Source organism: Notolepis coatsorum (genome assembly GCF_963971535.1).
Source record: "Notolepis coatsorum genome assembly, chromosome: 13".
NCBI classification, from domain to species: Eukaryota; Metazoa; Chordata; class Actinopteri; order Aulopiformes; family Paralepididae; genus Notolepis; species Notolepis coatsorum.
Window position 1 is genome coordinate 111,160,085 of NC_140177.1, and position 20,432 is coordinate 111,180,516.

A 20,432-nucleotide genomic window follows, 5' to 3' on the forward strand; every position below is an offset into this window, starting at 1 on the left:
GTAACACAGTCTGGTATTCAGTAACACACTCTCAGTAACACTCTGGTATTCAGTAACACACTCTCAGTAACACACTCTGGTATTCAGTAACACACTCTGAGTAACACACTCTGGTATTCAGTAACACACTCTCAGTAACACTCTGGTATTCAGTAACACACTCTCAGTAACACACTCTGGTATTCAGTAACTCACTCAGTAACACTCTCAGTAACACACTCTGGTATTCAGTAACACACTCTCAGTAACACACTCTGGTATTCAGTAACACACTCTCAGTAACACACTCTGGTATTCAGTAACACACTCTCAGTAACACACTCTCAGTAACACACTCTGGTATTCAGTAACACACTCTCAGTAACACACTCTGGTATTCAGTAACACACTCTCAGTAACACACTCTGGTATTCAGTAACACACTCTCAGTAACACAGTCTGGTATTCAGTAACACACTCTGGTATTCAGTAACTCACTCTCAGTAACACTCTCAGTAACACACTCTGGTATTCAGTAACTCACTCTCAGTAACACACTCTGGTATTCAGTAACTCACTCTCAGTAACACACTCTGGTATTCAGTAACACACTCTCAGTAACACACTCTGGTATTCAGTAACACACTCTCAGTAACACACTCTGGTATTCAGTAACACACTCAGTAACACACTCTGGTATTCAGCAACACACTCTCAGTAACACAATCTGGTATTCAGTAACACACTCTCAGTAACACAATCTGGTATTCAGTAACACAGTCTTGTATTCAGCAACACACTCTCAGTAACACAATCTGGTATTCAGTAACTCACTCTCAGTAACACACTCTGGTATTCAGTAACACACTCTCAGTAACACACTCTGGTATTCAGTAACTCACTCTCAGTAACACACTCTCAGTAACACACTCTGGTACTCAGTAACACACTCTCAGTAACACACTCTGGTATTCAGTAACACACTCTCAGTAACACACTCTGGTATTCAGTAACACACTCTGGTATTCAGTAACTCACTCTCAGTAACACTCTCAGTAACACACTCTGGTATTCAGTAACTCACTCTCAGTAACACACTCTGGTATTCAGTAACACACTCTCAGTAACACACTCTGGTATTCAGTAACACACTCTCAGTAACACACTCTCAGTAACACACTCTGGTATTCAGTAACTCACTCTCAGTAACACACTCTGGTATTCAGTAACTCACTCTCAGTAACACAGTCTTGTATTCAGTAACACACTCTCAGTAACACACTCTGGTATTCAGTAACACACTCTCAGTAACACACTCTGGTATTCAGTAACACACTGGTATTGAGAAGCGGGGCTACTTATTTTTTTTTTATCTACTTTTTTTTCCCATTTTTCTATTTTTCTCCCTTCCCCAATTTCGTATTGTCCAATTCTACCCTCCCCTGTCTCGAACGCTGTTAGGCCATGCCTCCCACAAGCCGGCTGCAATGTGGACGAAGCCTTGCATCACGTGTCCCCTCTGGTACACGAGGAGGCAGCCGTCGCATCTTTTCACCTGCACAGCGCGATCTCTCAGCGGCGAGGGTCTGCGTGGGAGGGACACGCCGCCCCCGTCGCTTCCTGATTCTACTGCGCAGGCGCACCAACCGACATGTAGGAGTCGCTGTCCACAACGTCCCCTAATACTGCCAATTGTATTAGTATGAACGACCAGCCAATCTGGTAGCAACACCGAGAGCTGGGCTCGAACCCAGCATCTCCTGCGTTGGTGGCGAGCGCCTTTCCCACTGCGCCACCTAGTGGGGCTACTCTTTTGTATGCATTTGGATTGAGGGTTGAGAATCAATTCATATCGATTATTGACTATGATGATAATGCATCGACTATTCTTAACACTCTTCTTCTATTCTACTTGCTTCTGTTCTGTTTTTCAATCCCGATTAGGGATGAGGGGAAATGATACATTGAAATATTTCCATGAGTTAACTTCCTAGTCATCACTACTCACCCATATTAGCTATTTGTTCCTCTACTAACTCTCTCTCTCTCTCTCTCTCTCTCTCTCTCTCTCTCTCTCTCTCTCTCTCTCTCTCTCTCTCTCTCTCTTTCTCTCTCTCTCTCTCTCCATACCAGCTGGCCAACCCTGCCATCCAGAATGACTTCAGCTACTACCGCAGAACCATCAACCGCATGCGTATCAACAACGTAGCAGTGAGTACCAGGGCTGCTCGCTGGAGGCGTTAGTTAGTCTGCTTAGAGCTTGTTACGGTCTTAGTCGACTTTACGTCTTTTTTTATTTAAATTTAAATTTCTTTTGGACTTTCTGTATTTTTCACCCATCCCAATTTAGTCGTTATGCCAATTCCCTTCCTGGTCGTTGCATGCATTGCCCCACTGTCGGCCTGGGGAGGGTGTAGAACTACCACATGCCTCCTCCGATACATGTGGAGTCGCCAGCCGCTTCTTTTCACCTGACAGCGAGGAGTTTCACTGGGGGAACGTAACACGTGCGGAGGTTCATGCTATTTCCCCCAGATCCCCTCCCCGACCGACCAGTAGGAGTCACAGTTCACAACAACCAGCTGGATCTCAGTGTTTTAAAAAAATTATAAAAATGATGCTAAATGAGTTATTAGATGCAGTGTTATAAATATTAGAGAAGCAGGCTTGTTTACCCCGAAGGTCACCAGTTTTGATTCCCTGGACCGGCAGGAAAATCCGGGTGGGTGAAGTGAATGGACAACTCTCCCTCCTCCCTCAACAACCAAACCACCCTTGAGCAAGGCACTTAACCCTCAGTGATCAGTGGCTGTGGTTTTAATGGGAAGCTCCCAGATATAAATGTAAAATAAAAAAAAATAAAAAACATAATGTATACGTTCAGCAAATATACCTTAAATACAGTATATAAATTAACTAAATAATTTGATAAGCACATGTCTGGCGTCACAGTAATAATTACCAATATATTTAGGACTTGAGTAAAGCTCTAGATTTAAAGAGGTCCTTCTGCATGACAGGGTTCCCACAGGGTCTTAAAAAGTTTTACATTTAATAATGAGAATTTTAGGCTTTAAAAAGTCTTAAAAGGTCATGTGATTTTGATAGGTCTTAAATATTTATTTGATTAGGAAGTTCTGTGTGGGGGAAATGTCCGGGTTGCAATGTCCCCCCCCCCCCCAACAATTTCTATGGAATTACTTAATTCATAGTAATTTTCCTTCATACCTTTTTGCCAGTACGGACGTGAAATAGGCATTTAATTATATTCAAAGTGGTCTTAAAAAGGCTTAAATTGGGGGGCGGCTATGTGGCGTAGTGGGCAAGGAGCTCGCCACAAATGCGGAGACGCTGGGCTCGCTTGTTCGAGCCCAGCGCTCCACATTGCTTTCAGTTTAGCTGGTCGTTCATACTAATACACATTGGCCGTATTAGGGGGTGGGAAACTGATGGGTGGGGATCGGGCGTTGTGGATAGCAACTCCTACAGGTCGGTTGGTGTGCCTGCGCAGTAGAATCAGGAAGTGTCAGGGGCAGCGTGAGCCTCCCACGCGTTACTCCTCGCCACTGAGAGATCGAGCTGCGCAGGTGAAAAGATGCGACTGCTGTTACCTCAAGTACCGGAGGGGACTTGTGCTATGTATGACTTAGTCCACATTGCAGCCGGCTTGTGGGAGGCAAGAAACAGCGTTCGTGACAGGGGAGGGTTGAATTGGATGATACGAAATTGGGATGTGAGAAAATATAGAAAATGGGAGAAAAAGTGGATCAAAAAAAAAAAAGGCTTAAATTGAACTTGTTAAAACCTGCAGGAACCCTGGTAAAAGGATAACGATCAGTATGTATCAAAATAAACAAATAAATAAAATCCTGTAACTATTAGTCCTAAGATAGGCCTAGTGCTCTCCACCGTCCTCACACTAACTGTACCTCAACACTATACAGTTACAGTTTAGATGAGAACGTGGTGATTGACTGCAGTACATGACGCACACTCCTCTGGAAAACACTGGGTCCCTGGACTATTGACTTGTGTGGAAAAAACGCTCCATTTTTCCCCCACGCCATGCAGCCACCATGTGGCAAATAGGTCCCTCATACATGGACGTTTTTTGTGGGATGCATGTGCAGGTCACGACAAAATGGGTGGGCCAGATGTCAACGTAAAAGTCCAAATTGGTAAGGCAAGGGTAGCTTTTCATCAGCTGAGAAATGTCTGGGGATCCTCAGATCTGACCACCGACATGAAGATCAGGAGCTTGAGTACCACTGTGAAGCCTGTTCCGCTGTATGCAGCAGAGAGAACAACTGCCACCGCCATGAGGAGAATCTAAACATTTACCAACACCTGCCTCTGAACAATCCTACAAATTCACCGGCCAGATATGATCAGCACCCAGGAACTGTGGCAGCGGACAAGATGGCAGCCTGCAGAGAATCCTCTGAAGGCTCTGGAGATGGATTGGTCACACTTTTCGCAAGCTTGCATCCAGCATCACAGGACAACATGCCCTCTTTTAGAATCCACAGGGGGGGAAAGGAAAAGAGGCAGAACAAGAAACACCTGCTGACCTGGAGGCAGACGTGAAGAGGACTGACCTGAAACACCTGGTGACCTGGAGGGAGACCTGAAGAGGACTGACCTGAAACACCTGGTGACCTGGAGGGAGACCTGAAGAGGACTGACCTGAAACACCTGGTGACCTGGAGGAGGCAGACGTGAAGAGGACTGACCTGAAACACCTGGTGACCTGGAGGAGGGAGACGTGAAGAGGACTGACCTGAAACACCTGGTGACCTGGAGGAGGGAGACCTGAAGAGGACTGACCTGAAACACCTGGTGACCTGGAGGAGGGAGACGTGAAGAGGACTGACCTGAAACACCTGCTGACCTGGAGGAGGGAGACCTGAAGAGGACTGACCTGAAACACCTGGTGACCTGGAGGGAGACCTGAAGAGGACTGACCTGAAACACCTGGTGACCTGGAGGGAGACGTGAAGAGGACTGACCTGAAACACCTGGTGACCTGGAGGCAGACGTGAAGAGGACTGACCTGACAGGTGGAGCACACATTGGCCCAGGACCAGAATGCCTGGAGAGTCCTTGTTGACGGCCTACTGTATGGCCAAAGTAGTAGTAGTAAGTAGGTCATGTAGGTGCTTCTAGCGATGCCTTTCTCTGCATCTCCATAATCATCACCTTGAACGGCGTTCTCCACATTGACCTGCTTTCACTTCCAAAATGTTAACAACACAAACGCCTTTACGTCGTTGCACTGTGGGTCTAAAGACGGTTTTCTTGCTCGTTTAACCTTCATTCTGGCCGTTGTCCCACCACTTAATTATAAGAATCATCTTGCTATAAATTAGTCGTCAGTGGTCGTCTTCTCTGCCATTCTTTTACTCTGCCTCGTTCCAAAAATGCCCTGTGTGCCAGTATGTTTAATCTAATAATAATAAGTACTGTAGTGCTTTGGTAGCATTCCCCTGCCCTTGGTGCCCAGGCTATAGCAGCTAGCTAATGAGATGCACTCCGTTCTCTAATGGCTCGGATCATTAGGTGAGAGCTAGAGCAGAAATCCTTGACAAAGCAGAATGTCCACTCCTTTGGTCTCTCTCTCTCTCTCTCTCTCTCTCTCTCTCTCTCTCTCTCTCTCTCTCTCTCTCTCTCTCTCTTCTCTCTCTCTCTCTCTCTCTCTCTCTCTCTCTCTCTCTCTCTCAGTATCAGTATCAGTATCAGTACAATACTACGTATACACTCAGATATTTTCAGGGGCTCCAGCATTGCGAACCGGAAAGTATCGGATGCATTTTGTAAGATATAAGCGTTGCTGACAGCACATACCTATGTAATAAAAAGGTGCTTCACCATCTCTGTGCTAATAGCAACAAGAAAAGACGGTCCTTCATTAAGCTCCTCCTCCCATTGATCAGGTCCAACCCTGAGGGGCAAGGATGAGACAGGGGCTTTGTTGACTCCCCTCCCAATTAGGAGTGTTGGCAGTGAGGGGAATAATTAATCGATCTCCGCCTGTCTCATTAGACGCGGGGCCATTAGACATGCAGTATTGCACCACCAGCAGCATGCTGACTTTGTCATATAGCTCAGTCTTTTTTTTTGATAGGTTATTTGCATGTTGATTTAATTATTTTGGGTTAAATGAACAGTCTTGATAATATAAGGTAAGTAAATGCAATAAATTGTGCATGTCAGTAATTTATTTTCATTACGATTGCTTTTTGTGTATTTTTGTTGCCAGAGTAGTCAACCAAGAGAAAGAACAGTCCTTGTCGACATACTAAACGTAAAGCCAGGGAAATGTATTTGCAGTTGTAAAGTAAATCCAGAATCACTTGGTCGGTTCCAGTGTTGTAGTCGAGTCACTAAATCTCGAGAGTCCGAGTCGAGTCTCGAGTCCCCAGTGTTCGAGTCCTAGTCCAAGTCCGAGTCACCAAAGAAGAGCCAGAGTCCGAGTCAAGTCCCCATTTCCTGAGTCCGAGTCCAATTCATCAAGGTTGAGTACACTCCACTCTGGCAGTCAAAGAGCTGACATACAAATAAAAAAATAGCGACACAATAGCACAACCGAACATGAGGATGAATGAATGAAAACTTTATTTAACAGATTGCAGAATGGGTACAATACAGTACGGCTCAATACACACAATTGTTAAGGGGATGCAGACCAGAGAAAGACGTTTGTCTTGTTTCCATCAGGGTCCCCCATTTTCAATTCATATAGACATTTATGACATACACAAAATACATGACATTTATGGCATAGGGACATATAGGTATTTAGTACTGATACATTTGTGACATAAACGGTATTCAAATATACAGTACTGTTACCCCTATCGACGTGAATCCGCATGTAGGTGGAACACACGTGTCTGCCCTTGCACAAAATTAAATAATGTTACGTATTAATATAGCCATCAATATCTTATGTCAAATGATTAGGCCCTATTACAGAATAAAAAAATTATAACTATTTATCAATTAACGAGTCCTCGTCTGCACCTTCCGAGTCCGAATGCAGTCAATGCTCGAGTCCACGTCCGAGTCATCAGTGCTCAAGTCCAAGTCGAGTCACGAGTCCTGAAAAACAGGACTCTAGTCGGACTCGAGTACTACAACACTGGTGTGTTCATACATCACCTGAAAGTACTCAACCTCTGCTGTCTTTAAAGGGTACATTTTTGGATCCCAAGTCCTATTTACTACAGTTTGCCATTGATGTTTCCGAGAGTCCTTCCTCAGCACAGTCCATGCTGTTCTTCATACTGGACTCCCGCAGCTCTGGCTAGTTAGCCACAACACTAATATAGGGTAATGGGGCTACGCTTCAGTCGACACAAACCCTGGATTTAATGTGAAAACCTAGCTGGCAGTGCAGCCAAAGCAAAGACGTTTGTTAGAGTATGTTTCACTCATTCAGCGCCAGTCACGAGTAAAGTCGGGTTTTAATCGTTATTTATTTTATTAGCTATATCCATTCATTTTTCATCCATCCAGCCTGATGTTATCATTGGGAATGGGTCTGAGCTCGCAAAAGGGCAAATACCGCCACCTACGCCTTCCAGCCGGTATTGCACATCGTTGAAATCCCTTCCCCTTGGGCTGTACGCTGATCTAACAAGTCCGGTCCAGGTTTTCCTTCTCGGGCAAGAGTTACGTTTATAACACATGGACTGGGGAGACTGGGAGCAGCATGGATTATGCCTTTCGGACATATAACGTTGGATCAATAAACGCGTCAATATTTGGAATGGCGATCAGGAATTGGATTAAACTTTTTGCAGGACATCAGATGTGAGGTAAGGACTCTATGTTACGAATCTTGGGTTAATCCGATGTTTCTTTTGCTACCATCGGAGCGTTTGTGTTTCTGACGTTGGCTGCAGGCAAAGCACTGAGAAGTGATTTTTCAGCCCCCGCTTCTGTTCGTGCATGAGGACACATATAATACAGATAATCTAGCGTTATTTTCAGAACGATTCATAAATCAAGCGACAAATGGCACGATTTCTAAGGAAATACATTGAAGCGCCGTTTGCTCGAGTTTCTTGAGATTAGACAGAATGCTCTGGAAATATCCTCTTATTCACCACGGTATACAACGGAAATTTATGTATGAAAAAACAATCTGTTTTGTGCATGTTCATTGTCAGTTAGAATCCTTCGGATGAAGAACCATACAGTAAGTTTGTTTTAAAGGAACACGCCAACATTTTGGGAAATTAGCTTACCGTCTTCTCCAGAGAGAGACAAGAAGATAGATACCAGTTTCCTTTCTGTGCGTTCATTAGAAAGCTATCTGGCTGCACGTTAGCCTAGCTTAGCACAATGAATGGAAGCGGACATGGCCAGTTAGCCTTCGGGAGAGGTGTTAGTAGTTGGACAATGCCTAGGCTAACCGGCCATGTCCACTTTCATTCATTGTGCTAAGCTAGGCTAACGTGCAGCCAGATAGCTTTCTACTGAAGACACAGAGAGGAAACTGGTATCTATCTTCTTGTCTCTCTCTGGAGAAGACGGTAAGCTAATTTCCCAAAATGTTGGCGTGTTCCTTTAAAACAAACTTACTGTATGGTTCTTCATCCGAAGGATTCTAACTGACAATGAATAATGAATGCATCTGGAACTAAAGTTGATAGTATATCAATCACAGCTTCTGTAGACGGAAGAACATCCATGTTATCAACTGATCAGATTGAGATGAGATGAGTTTTAAATAACAGCCATTTCACTTTCAGGCAGAGGAGGAGAATGATGTCAACAATGAACTGGCCAATCGGATGTCTCTATTCTACGCCAATTCCACGCCCATGCTGAAAACGCTAAGCGATGCCACAACGAAGTTTGTCACAGATGTAAGCCTATATATATATATATATAACCTATACTGTAGCTCAGCTGGCAATGACCTCACTCAACATGTAATATGCTGTTTAAACTTATGAACTATGATTGAATGTTGTGGTGATTCTGATGTATCCAGAACCCAGAGTTACCCATTGAAAACACAACAGACTGCTTGAGCATGATGGCCACCGTGTGCAAAGTCATGCTGGAGACACCGTGAGTTCCATTTCTTCTGCATAATTCATTCATGTTTGATTCTCTTTACTTACTGTAGCCACTCCTTATTATCTTATTCAGCCATATTATCTATTCTACTACATATTTCATGCTACGCTTCGACACCTCTGCAAAAATGTCCTTTGGGTCCACTTCCTATAGACGGGCAGCTCTGCAGCTTCTGTTAGCATTCCCCAGAGAAACAGACAGCATGGCCACCCACCAGGGCAGGGTCTCTCTCAGACAGCCGGATCGAACATATTTCTATGCTAATACTTGTCGACTCAGCTGTGATGTACCACACTTAAGAGTTTAGCTACGGTGCATGTTGGAGGTGCCCTGTGTACCGCCATGCTTTCTGTTCCTCAGGGTAATGTACTTGGATGGATAGAGAAAATACCTTAGCCGTTCCTATATGTTCTACGAGAAACTCTGTGTTGATCCTTTATGACACTGCTGACTGCTAGTCACACCTTTGTAAACGTCCATTGGTGCTGCCTGTCTAAAGGAGCTGGACTGGGGGAAATTCTACAGACAGAAGTGTAGCCAGTACGGCTTTGTACCTTTGTAAGAGACTAGAAACTCCCGCTTATTCTACATCAGTGTTAGCTGTCATTTGATGAGTGCACTTTCATTTGTACCATTGTAGACAATAGTATACTCCATGTTTGACATCACTTTGTTTGCTAGCTAACGGCATGTTGGATGTTGATGACAATGCTAATGTTGCGTTGGACGCTTTGCCCTCTGGCAAAGACCACAGGGGCTGAATTACAATTTGAATGCCAAATACGAGGGTGGACTTCTTGACTACCTGCTCATTAACATTTGAAAATGGTGTTGTGCGTGTGTCCACAGGGAGTACCGTAGCCGCTTTGCCAGCGAGGAAACGGTGTCCTTCTGTTTGCGTGTGATGGTGGGAGTGATCATTCTGTATGACTATGTCCACCCAGCCGGGGCCTTCATCAAGACCTCCAAGATAGATGTATGTTACCTAGTCTTACAGGTCACTGCAGTAATCAATATGCAATAAACAAGTAGTAGAATAAGTACTTTGTTTTATGCTGTACAAGTTTTATGTGCATCTGCAAAGTTAGTAAAAACTGGTAAAAAATGTATCCGCATTTTGAGTTGTAATGTGCTTTTCGAAAGTTGGGAAACATTTATTTCCCATCTATTGTACAAGTACATTTAAAATTTCTGATTGTAAATTGCTGATTTTACCTTTTAATATTTTCAAGCAAATCCTGTATGTATTTTGTTTTGGCACAGATGAAAGGATGCATCAAAGTGCTGAAAGATCAGCCTCCAAGCAGCGTAGAGGGTCTCCTAAACACCCTCAGGTCAGTAAAGATCAACCACCAAGCAGCATATAGGGTCTCCTAAACACTCTCAGGTCAGTAAAGATCAGCCACCAAGCAGCATATAGGGTCTCCTAAACACTCTCAGGTCAGTAAAGATCAGCCACCAAGCAGCGTAGAGGGTCTCCTAAACACCATCAGGTCAGTAAAGATCAGCCACCAAGCAGCATATAGGGTCTCCTAAACACTCTCAGGTCAGTAAAGATCAGCCACCAAGCAGCGTAGAGGGTCTCCTAAACACCCTCAGGTCAGTAAAGATCAGCCACCAAGCAGCATATAGGGTCTCCTAAACACTCTCAGGTCAGTAAAGATCAGCCACCAAGCAGCATATAGGGTCTCCTAAACACTCTCAGGTCAGTAAAGATCAGCCACCAAGCAGCGTAGAGGATCTCCTAAACACCCTCAGGTCAGTAAAGATCAGCCACCAAGCAGCGTAGAGGATCTCCTAAACACCCTCAGGTCAGTAAAGATCAGACACCAGGCAGCATAGAGGGATCTCCTAAATGTTATCAGGTCAGCAGGACTGGTATAGCAGTAGGAGTGTGAAATATAATCAATGCATCAACATGACTGTGGAAATTCAGCTGCATCAATGTGAAAAATGGGGATATTGTGGATTCACGCCAACCGTCGCCGCGTCTGCCCACCGCCGTAGATCCTGTGTGCGACTACGATAACTCTTTTATCAAAATCTTTTCAAATTCGCTGTGAACATTCCCGCTAGAGGAAGAACCCTATTGATTTTGGTGACCCCATGACCTTTCCTCTCATGCCACCATCAGGCCAAACCTACACTGTTGGTGACTGACAGCAGGGTATTCGGTTGTTAAGTCGTGACGCATCAACCTTCCAGTAAACAGTTTCCGGGTGCCAAGCTTCCTGCGTTGGCCGAGGCTCTGGTCTTTTCAACATGCCTCAGTGCTGTGTCCCTTGTTGTTTTGATCTGAGTCATAAAAAACTGTTTGGCGTCTGTGCTCCTAGTATCTCCAGCTGTCTGAAGCGGAGCGTTTGCCCCCCCCCCCCCCCTGACATGAATATACGTCACGCTTATAATATATTATGTGTCAGACTTAACAACAAAATATCCTCCATGACACCTTTGGCCACAACTGCCTTTATACAACTTTTTTAAATGGTGGTCACTAGATGCCACACATGAGGTTAAAGGAACACGCCAACTTTTTGGGAAATTTGCTTATTTGCCATCTACCCTGGAGTTAGACAAGCAGATACATACCATTTTCTTCTCTGTGCATGCATTAGACTTAGGGAACAGCCACACTGTTAGCCTAGCTTAGCGTCATTCACTGGAAGTAGGTGTGCCAGTGTAGCCCAGTCACGAAATACACTCCAAATACAACTCCTAAACTTTCCTGTAAACATGTTGTGACCTGTGTATTTACAGTACCACGTGGAGAAATACAAAAAAATTACATTTCCGTTTTCTAAGCAGATATATACTCAGAATTTTTTGCCGAACCACTGCTGCCTGGGAGCAGTGATTTCATCACCTCAAAAGCCCTGTTGCTTTTTGAAAAACGGGGCTTTTGAGGTGATGCACCTTAGAGAAAAAATTAAAGCTGCACTGGAGAAAAATGAATATACTTTAGGCATTTTCTTAGATTTATCAAAGGCTTTCGACACAGTGAATCACGAAAGGGTGATTGTTGTGAGGCACACTGCCAGCGAGAGAATGTTTTGAATTCCTTGTAACAAAACATTGATAAGAGCGAGTGTACTGTAGGCCCAGAGCAGGAGGGAATCACGAAATTTTACTATAAAAAATGTCACGTTATGGTCTTAAAAAACAGGTTATACAATGGGTTGAGAATTACTTAAACAACAGAGAGCAATTTGTAGTTTTCAATGGTAATCGATCACAGCTGGCTGTACTAAAATGTGGTGTTCCACAGGGGTCCCTAGGCCCCTTGTTGTTTTTGATTTATGTGAATGATCTTGTGAATGCTTCCAGTTTATTGTCACCGATATTATTTGCTGATGACACAAATCTCTTCGTCACTGACAAGAATTTTGATTCCCTTATTCATAAAGCAAATTCTGGACTCATCCATTTTTCCTATTGGTTTCAGTTAAACAAGCTATCACTCAATGTCAAAAAAATCTAACTTCATTATTTTTAGAAATAAGAACAAAAACATTTTGGACGGAATCAAGATTTGTATCAACAACAATGAACTTGCACAAGTTTCATCAGTGAAATTCTTAGGTGTCAATATCGATGAGAAACTCTTCGCTTTAAGAATCATTGTGAAATTGTTTGCAAGAAGGTTTCAACGTCGTTGGGCATTATAAAAAGGGTTAACAAACAATTAAAAAATAGCACATTACTAACTTTGTATTACAGTTTAATTTATCCTCACATCTTTTACTGCAATATAATTTGGGCCAGCACTTACCCATCTTACTTACAAACAATCCATAGAGCTCAGAAATCCTTTGTAAGAATTGCAACCAACTCTTCGTATTTAGCCCCAACCAAACCATTATTTAAACAACTGCAACTACTCACAATTTATGAGGTCAACAAGTATCAAACAGGGGTTCTTATGTACAAAGTAATTGGTCTTCCTTTATCTTTGCCTAATTTTTTTCAAACTTATTTTGAGTTTAATTCTCACTATCATGCACATCTCACAAGAAGAAATAAAGACTTACGCATTCCTTTCTGTAGGACCTCTGTTGCCAAATTCTCATTTGTTTATCAAGGTGCAGTGATGTGGAATGATATACAAAATCTAATAGAAACATGTTCCACTTTAAATATATTTAAAAGTAAGCTTAAAAAATAACTACAGATCCTGTAGTCTAGTATCCATGTGTATTTGTGTAAAGTCTTTAAAAAAAAATGTTTCCTAACATTATAATAGTTGTATAATGCTGTATTGTATGTATCTGTGTGTATGTGAGAGGGATATGCGCATGTGTTTGTGCATAATGTGGGGGTGGGGGATTACATTTTTTTTGTATAGTTTTGTGTAAGAGGGGAGGTCGCTTATAAGCCCTTGGGTTTTCTGACATTTTAACTGTTCTTCTATTTACTTATTTTATCCCAGAATGTATGTTTGTAAGTGCGAATAACAATAAAAAAAAAAATAAATAAATAAACTGCGCCCAGGCAGTAGTGGTTCGGCAAAAAATTGTTTAAGCCTAATGCATGCACAGAAAGGGGTATGTATCTGCTTGTCTAACTCCAGGGTAGATGGCAAATAAGCGAATTTCCCAAAAAGTTGGCGTTCCTTATGTGAATGGCAGAGTAGGTTTCTTTGCTATAGTAGGACAAACATATTTGTTACGTTCAGTGCAAATTGGACAAAGAGTTCCGTGAAATTTGATGTGACGTTTTAGAACAGATGGGACTAACATCTTCCACTGTCTCCTGACCTATTAGTAGAACAGTCACATAAATGATACCCAGAGATTTTCGGAAAGCTTCATAGGTCCAAAATCACTTTTTCCCCCTACTCCACCAACAAGGTTCACCTGATTCTCATATAGTATATCCTTACTGACTTTAGCTATCCACGTTTTGAACCATTATCTGAAATTATGTCTCTCTGTCCCTGTTCTCACCCATAGGTACACAACAAAACATCTGAACGATGATACTACCTCCAAGCAAATCAAAAATATGTTGCAAGTCAATTAATGGAATGCTGCTCCAATGTTATGCAGCTGTAACTGGAACTATAGTGATTTGTAGTGAGGGGGCAATGACTGATTATTTGATTGTGACCGGAGTTTCTGTGTTTTATTTTTTATTTGACCTGAATATACTTTTGATTGTATTTGTAAGAACAAAGATACATTGGATACATTTTTATAGTTACACATTTCTTTTTAAATTATTTGGATAGTCCAGGAAAATGATTGATAACAACTAGATCTCAGCAAGTCATACTCCTTGGCACCACTGTAACCAGTTAACCACCCTCTCGCATCACAAGCCTGACTGGACCATGGTAGTAACTTGAGACAAATATCATTCTATCTGGCCCTGCCCCCTTGTTCAAAAGCTCTTATTACTTTATTATGGAGACTGTATGATATTTTGCAATATAAAGCGTTGGATCAGCTTAAATCTTATGATTTTCTCCCCGTCCCAATTAGTCGTTGTGCCAATTCCCCCCCTCCCCTACCTGGTTGTTGTACGCATGTTCTCCTACGAGTCCGTACAAGGGTGTCCTGATGTCGAACGCACGCTGCCTCCGAGACGTGCGCCGTCAAGCCAGTGACGCTCTTTACACTTGGCAGCGAGGACTCTCATTGGTTAAGTGTAACGCGTGGGAGGGCACGCTATTACTGCCCCGCTTAGCAAGCGCCGAGACCTGACCTGTAGGCGTCGCTGTCCACAACACCAGATTCCCACCCGCCAGCTTTCCCACCCCCTAATACTGCCAATTGTATTAGTATGAACGGCCAGCCAAGCTGGTCCAGGATCAGCTTAAATCTACAGAACTTTGCATATTTCCCAGAGACACATTGCTATTATCCAGTTTGCTTGATTGAATGGCTGAACAGACCCCTGGGAAACGCCCGTTTCATGGCAGTGATATAACAACGAAGATATTTGCTAAAAGAAAATAATTATTAACTTGTATACATTCAGCCATTTCCCCCCTTTTGTTGTTGGGCTGATTCTCGGGGAGCTGTTCAGGTAGATCAAGCAAACTAGCAAATCAGGCAAACAGCCGTGTGTCTCTGGGATATACTGTACACAAATTTATGTTTTTTTGGTTTTATTCATAGTTTATCAATGCCAAGAAACGTTTCAAGCTGATCCAATGTTTTCTTTTTTATTATTATTGCAAAATATCATACAGTCAACTTAGTAACAAGTAAAATATAGGAGCTTTTGAACCAGGTGTTAGATCCTGATCAAACTGGCCAGTATCACGTCTTCGTCTGTTTGGCTCTCCATCCAATTCCTCTGCGTTGTGTCATTTTAATGGTCCTGACGTCTCCTATACTGGCAGATAAGATCCTTATCTCTCCCCGTTAGTACAATCCGCAAACCATAATAATTCTCCACCTCCGTAAGAATTCGACACTCCGACAACGTGAAATACCTTACAAGGAAAAGCGTTGTTTATTGCTATAAACAGAAACCTCAGCTCAGATGTTAACAGATTGTATTGTCCTTGAAGAGTCTATTCTAATGATCTTTCGGTGTGTTCAGTCTATCTAATGATCTTTCGGTCGAGTCTATTGTCCCTCTGCTATTTCAGTCCAACAATGGTCAGGCCTGTTCGTTAGCCAAGACCATCCTCGTGGTAGCCGAAGCTAATGATGATGTGGCATTCCTCCTCCCCCCCCCCTTCATGATGAGAGGAGAGAGAGTCTCTCCTGGTTTCTTCCCTCTTAGTCTCAGTCAGATTTTAGTCTGCCTTACACCCGGAAACACCGTTCGACTTATAGATCTTCGTCGTAGCAACGACGGCCCACCCCTTTCTGGTTGTCATGTGCCGCGCTGTCATGACAACCGCGTTTAACCTTTACACACATTTCACGTTTCATTAAGATGAACCTCTCTCCCTCCTGCTCTGGGCCTACAGTACACTCGCTCTTATCAATGTTTTGTTACAAGGAATTCAAAACATTCTCTCGCTGGCAGTGTGCCTCACAACAATCACCCTGCTCTACTGAACCACGTCTCCTGCTTCCACCGTCAGCATGCACTTCGACCTCTCTGACCCGGCACCGTTTTAGCTGTGGTCATCTCCCCCCAATCTATACATCACATACATTGAAAAAGCACCCCAAATCCTTCATTCCCCCCTTTGATTCTTAATCAACCTTCAGAATCAACAGACTACTTGGTTTTTCAATTAATTATACACAAAAATAGACTCATAACAATGAGGGCCCCGCCGTCTGCTGTTTGCCTTATTGTTTTCCATTACCCGCATCACACCCAAACCAGAAAGGATAAACAACGGTCAGGGAGGAGAGAGAGAGAGAGAGACAGAGAAAAACACAGATTGCAACTTTTCAGACGACACACCTAAACCCTTCGGCCCCCCTATTAGGTACACCCCACGTCCAAATCAGAGCGCTCCCTTCCCTCTTACAGTACACCTCCCATCTTGGGCCGGTCCCGTCTCCTAGGGCAAGGGCCCCTTTCAGTGACGGCTCCTTTCCTGAGCTGGTCCCCCTCCCAGGGCACGGTCCCCTAGGCAAAAATGTCTCCCCTGGTCTGCTACTGCTCAGTGTCTCTGGCTGTCCTCTCCACATCTGCTCCTCCACCGCCGCCGTCTCCTCTCTCTCGTCGTGGATGATCTGTGTACCAGGCTGTGGTGCCTGGCCCCTGCTGCTTCCTCCTCCTCCAGTCTGTCTCCTGGTCGTCTCCACCGCTGTCGGTGTCTCCCCCCGCTGAAAGCAGAAACACAACACCAGCAGTCGTCTGTACATTCGACTTCCCTTGTTTTGCTATTAGTCTACCACCTTCTCCACACCTATTATCCATCTTACAGGGCGGTTCCCTGTTTGTTGTCTTCCGGCGTGACACCAGCAGCTAACCGATACCCACTCCGCGCAACTCTATCTCTTCGTCCCACGGGTGACCCCCAGCGCGCGCCAGTTCTTTCTGGTGACGTGTCTTCAAGACTCTGCCTATTTATTAGGTGTGAGAAGGCCCCACTGGAGATCGAACTCCCTCTTATTTCATAATTAAACTTATTTAATTAACCGCATCTCATCTCTCTCTGTGCAATTCTTATTTAATCCATTGTATAATTAACTCTATTTAATTAACCTGTATATCTAATATTATTATTATAATAATAATCCACTCTCTGTGCTCATTAGATTCTCTAACTTGAATCACTCCCCCAATCCGCCACTAGATGGTAGTACAGACCTATATCTAAATATTCCCCTATGGGTAATGAAAACTCCCCAGCACTACCCCCCCCTCCGCCACTAGGTGGCGACCTACTCCTCCTCTATGGTGTTTTAGTTGACCTGTCACTTCCTGGTTCTTATCTGTTGTTATCTCCTCGTGGCTCACGGCCATCTTGTCTCATCCTCCTCGTGGCCCTTTGCGGCTCTGTGCAAATGGCTACTCTCTCAAACAAACGGCCGCTGCCCTTCCTTCCAAGGCTTAAAAACACTGCTGTTTTTCTCTCTTTCCCATCCATATCAGGGGACGCTTTCTCAGACTAATACTCTTGCCTGATCGGACATAATACACACTGGTACAATCTCCTCTCGACTTTCCTTCTGTCATGACGACAGTCCCGCCATAACAATTATTTTGATCTGGTTCAAGCGTTCCCCCCCCCCCTTTCCTCATCTCGCATTCACCCTCCTTAAACCAAAACTGTGCAGCCTGCCTCGTTTGCTTTTCATTCTCTGTAGATAACACCCTCGATTTTCACCATGGCTCTCTGCTCATATTATTACAGCTGGCATTCTCTCTGTGTCAAACTAGAAATGTTTACGGATGCACTATCTGTTCGTTTTTATTTGGCTTAAAATATCAAAACAACCGTGTGTGCACAGTGAACTCACATCTTTCTCTTAAGCGCTGTTTCTCCTACAGCGCTGGTTCGCCTCATGACCGCTCGACTCGACGCTCTCTCCCAGGGCTGGCCGGCCTTGCTCGATCATGATTCTCCCACACACGATGACTGTTGTTCACTGTGAGCCCATTATTGAAAAAGTCTTTATCCGTTGCTCTTATCTCTTGCAAATCCGGCTGTCATCGGCAACCAACTGTTCCCGTTGTTTTTATCTCTTGCAAATCCGGGTCATGGCACAAACTGTTAGATCCTGATCAAACTGGCCAGTATCACGTCTTCGTCTGTTTGGCTCTCCATCCAATTCCTCTGCGTTGTGTCATTTTAATGGTCCTGACGTCTCCTATACTGGCAGATAAGATCCTTATCTCTCCCCGTTAGTACAATCCGCAAACCATAATAATTCTCCACCTCCGTAAGAATTCGACACTCCGACAACGTGAAATACCTTACAAGGAAAAGCGTTGTTTATTGCTATAAACAGAAACCTCAGCTCAGATGTTAACAGATTGTATTGTCCTTGAAGAGTCTATTCTAATGATCTTTCTGTGTGTTCAGTCTATCTAATGATCTTTCGGTCCAGTCTATTGTCCCTCTGCTATTTCAGTCCAACAATGGTCAGGCCTGTTCGTTAGCCAAGACCATCCTTGTGGTAGCCGAAGCTAATGATGATGTGGCATTCCTCCCCCCCCCCCCCCCCCCCCCTTCGTGATGAGAGGAGAGAGTCTCTCCTGGTTTCTTCCCTCTTAGTCTCAGTCAGATTTTAGTCTGCCTTACACCCGGAAACACCGTTCGACTTATAGATCTTCGTCGTAGCAACGACGGCCCACCCCTTTCTGGTTGTCATGTGCCGCGCTGTCATGACAACCGCGTTTAACCTTTACACACACATTTCACGTTTCATTAAGATGAACCTCTCTCCCTCCTGCTCTGGGCCTACAGTACACTCGCTCTTATCAATGTTTTGTTACAAGGAATTCAAAACATTCTCTCGCTGGCAGTGTGCCTCACAACAATCACCCTGCTCTACTGAACCACCGTCTCCTGCTTCCACCGTCAGCATGCACTTCGACCTCTCTGACCCGGCACCGTTTTAGCTGTGGTCATCTCCCCCCAATCTATACATCACATACATTGAAAAAGCACCCCAAATCCTTCACAGGGGACATAAAATGTGCGGGCTTTACACTTTACTTGAATTGTTGGTCATGAAGTGCTCTAGGGCATCATGATCATACTATAGTACTCACATTGTAAGCGCTTCATAATCGCATCAGAAATTGTCATAATACATTATAATGCATCATGAATCTGACATGACCATGCCATGAGGATGTTTTGAGTTATATTTTCTTTTGTTTGTTACTGGTCATGTGTATTTATGACAGATAAAATGTATTATGAGCTTAAATGTATTATGAGTATTATGGAATTTTAGTGTACCATAATGTTTTACAAGTAATTCATGAACTTGTCATAACATAGGTTAAGGTGCCATTGAATGGAGGAGAGCCATGACACCTCACAATATGTATCAACATTTACTATGGGCTATACATGTCAGCATAATACTAATATTATTTTAGCATTATAGTATTAGTATAGTAGTTATTATAGTATTATGACACCTTCACAATCACCAGGGATGGTTTCTTGTGCGTTAGGCTATAGGCATAATAGCTTTTTACGAAAACAAATAGACAAAAACATTAGCATTATTAATTTTGTCCAATTCAGAAATGTTCTCAACACACTTCCTAGATTAACTGCAAAGATACTGTTGATATGTTGTGGTATATGTGGGTCCTTCTGTGAGTATTTATACGACCACTTCAGCCTCCATTGGGCTTTTTAGTGTTGACATTTTCGTGTTTGAACAAAGTCACATCACTGGAACTGGAAGACCTCGAAGTAATATTTGACAACAGAACATTCAGCAAAAGTAGTGTTTAAATTTCAGACCATGAGTGACAATCTTTACATTTTTAGTTTGTTTTACCTTTAGTATTGTTTGTTGATACTGTCATGATGTCAGGTGTTTATGTTGGCCAAATACCTTTATTTCTTAAATTTGTTTAAATGTGTTTCTGTTCCATGGTACTTGTTTATGGAAATAACTGGAATAAAAATAAGGAAATCCACCCTGAAACTGAATTCACATGACTCCACTCATGCTGTACATTTTTGTCTCTCATTCGATATTTTGTGAACATGAGAAACTCTTTGACAGCTAAACATCGGTTGTTGTGGTTGTGTATAGCAGCAGAGCGTGGCACTAGCGCTGCCAGGGGTACATTTCCTATTGGTGCTACACATAAAAAAATTAGGGAAGGAATCGATTCATGTAATAATCACGATTCTAGCCTGCAGTGGTGCACTGCATTCAATTTAAACTCTAACAGTAACTTAAAGGAATACGCCAACATTTTGGGAAATTAGCTTATCGTCTTCTCCAGAGAGAGACAAGAAG

The 20,432-nt window shown here is 43.3% G+C and overlaps 1 protein-coding gene across 2 annotated transcripts in view; it reads left to right on the forward strand.

Moving 5' to 3' along the window:
- The window catches only part of fam49ba (family with sequence similarity 49 member Ba), a 157,198-nt gene extending 137,093 nt beyond the window's left edge, over window positions 1-20,105 (forward strand). For both annotated transcript variants that reach the window (XM_084327905.1, XM_084327906.1), the window contains exons 6-11: window positions 2,113-2,190; window positions 8,739-8,855; window positions 8,984-9,063; window positions 9,922-10,048; window positions 10,336-10,406; window positions 14,022-20,105. In XM_084327905.1, coding sequence (XP_084184031.1) covers window positions 2,113-2,190; window positions 8,739-8,855; window positions 8,984-9,063; window positions 9,922-10,048; window positions 10,336-10,406; window positions 14,022-14,091 — 543 coding nt within the window. In that variant the 3' untranslated portion in view covers window positions 14,092-20,105. The remainder of the gene's footprint in view (window positions 1-2,112; window positions 2,191-8,738; window positions 8,856-8,983; window positions 9,064-9,921; window positions 10,049-10,335; window positions 10,407-14,021) is intronic.
- The last annotated feature ends 327 nt before the right edge of the window (window positions 20,106-20,432 follow it).